Genomic DNA, 2,244 nt, shown 5'->3' on the forward strand with positions numbered 1-2,244 from the left:
GACCAATTGGCAGCATCAGGATGGATGGTGAAGAGATTGAGATTGTACACAGCTTTAGTTTGCTTGGCTCTGTAGTCAACAGTCTTGGCACCAGCAGCCAGGAAATTAAAAGGCGCATTGTCATGGGGAAAATGTGGTAGTTAACTATTTTAAAGTGACATATAGAAAATTTCCTCCTATAATAAAATAAAGGGAGCTCTGGTGGCTTAGTTAGTGGTAAGGAATTGTTCTACCAATGCAAAGGTTCTCAGTTTGAATCCACCAGTCGCTCTGTGGGGAAGTGATACACAGTCTTCTCAGTCTCCTCCTGTGTAAGCTATTGCCGTTGAAAACTGACTGGAGGATTAGTATGGGTAGGTTCCAACTTGATATCACACACCAACAATAGTAAAATAAAGGTGGATGGTGAAAACAGCAAGGATATGTTACGCAAAGGGCATAGTCCTCCTTACTAACACTAGCTTGGTAAAGGTCAAGTTTTCATTAGAGTCAAGTCTAGACTTTGTTATGGGAAGAAAAGTTATATACTGGTGAAGGCAAATCTGGTCTCTAGTCATAGCTATTGAGTCTCAAGCTTTAGTGTACTTCTCTGTAAGATACAGATAATAATAACAACAACAACAACTACTACTAACCTGTAGAGTTATGAAACAAGTTATGACATGGAAAGTGTTAAAAAAAGACATACCCAGGCTAAATGTGAAATAAAACTAGATGCTAATAATCACTTTGTCTTGATTTAATGCTTGGAAATATTTTTCTATTCATGGTAGGCATGGGTCATTTGGTGAAGCAGTTGATGACACTGGCTAATGGACGTGTGGTGCTGGCGTTAGAAGGAGGACACGATCTCACAGCCATCTGCGATGCATCAGAAGCCTGTGTAAATGCCCTTCTAGGAAATGAGGTAAACAAACCAAATAGATAGATATAAAAACCCAAGCCCAACCAGAGGTGTAGTATGCATGCATAATTAGGTGTCTTTTTTATATATTATATGAAACCAGTATATTCAGAAATCATGTTTGTTGCCTGCTTATAGTTATTTCTTTTTATTTTGTATTTTATTTTATATTGATTTGCATACAAAATTCATGTATTTCATTAAGGTACATTGTACACTTTCCTTCATCACATTGTGTTTCATATGATCATTTCCTATGTTGTTTGACATTAAAAATATAATGAAAATCTTAGCTATGAGAAATAGACATGTACTGATTTTAGATGAGAGAGCTCTGGTGGTGTAGATTTTGGGAGTTATACTGCTAAGCCAAAGGTAGAGCTCAAGAGTCAGCTATGAGTTAGTTCCAACCAGATGAGTTGGAGTTTTTGAGTGAGTTTTGTGTGGGGAGTTCTGGTGGTGATTGTAGGGATCTGCCCTACTAACATGTTCTCATAATTGCCTCACTTTCTGTTACTCATGAAAGTACTTTTTATTTTGAACGTTGAATATATAGCTTTTATTGTTATCATTGTCTTACAAATTTAAGATATTTCAAGATTATTATTTTGTCTTTTTTGTATATTTTTAGTTTGAAGAAAATGGGAATGCTCAAACACTGCTCAAATGTTTATTCTGTTTTATAGTTTTGAACAGCACAATAATCCGAACATATAGTGTCAAGAACTATTTGCTGATTTCTAATTTATCTGATTCAATGAGTTAACATTTTCTAAAGTTTTGTCTTTTTTGTATTCCTTTAAAAGAATAATGCCAAATAGAATGTTAGCTTATTTGTGGCAATGGAGGAATACAAAAACAGTGCTAAGAGGAGATATTCTCCTCTTGGTAAGATTCATAGTCTCAAGGATGCCAAAGGAGGGTCACCATGAATTAGAATCCACTTGATTATAGTGACTTCTGTCTGTCAGCTAGTGTTGTGCTGCTCTCTTGATACACATTGATCCCTGTATGATCAGACAGGGACTCACCCCTTCCCCACCATGCTCTTGGAAACAGGTTGGGTTAGAGGAGCGGGTTAATGAAAAAGTTATCTCATAGTGATAATCCAAGTTTTAGTGAACAGCAGTCTCAAGCCAGATTAACAGCAAGACACAATTCATGAATTAGTTCAGACAGATTCTCAGTCAACAAATGAAAATCCCAGTTCAATTTAGCAACACAAATGCAAGAAGCCTCTGATTTGCTCAGTCGTCCAGCAAGTTTTCTTTTTTTTTTTAAATTTAGGTTGTTTATTTTTCATTTCAATGAACATCTACAGAGATTTTGGAATTCCATTC

General features: G+C 36.0%; 1 protein-coding gene across 1 annotated transcript in view; it reads left to right on the forward strand.

The window, feature by feature from the left end:
* Window positions 1–2,244, forward strand: part of LOC102855820 (histone deacetylase 9-like) — a 297,314-nt gene that overhangs the window by 230,193 nt on the left and 64,877 nt on the right. Inside the window, exon 7 of the mRNA XM_006880382.1 lies at window positions 774–907. Within this exon, the coding sequence (XP_006880444.1) occupies window positions 774–907 (134 nt within the window). The remainder of the gene's footprint in view (window positions 1–773; window positions 908–2,244) is intronic.

Source organism: Elephantulus edwardii, unplaced genomic scaffold, assembly GCF_000299155.1.
Source record: "Elephantulus edwardii isolate Elephantulus edwardi_28Jun2011 unplaced genomic scaffold, EleEdw1.0 scaffold00007, whole genome shotgun sequence".
In the NCBI taxonomy this organism is placed as follows: Eukaryota; Metazoa; Chordata; class Mammalia; order Macroscelidea; family Macroscelididae; genus Elephantulus; species Elephantulus edwardii.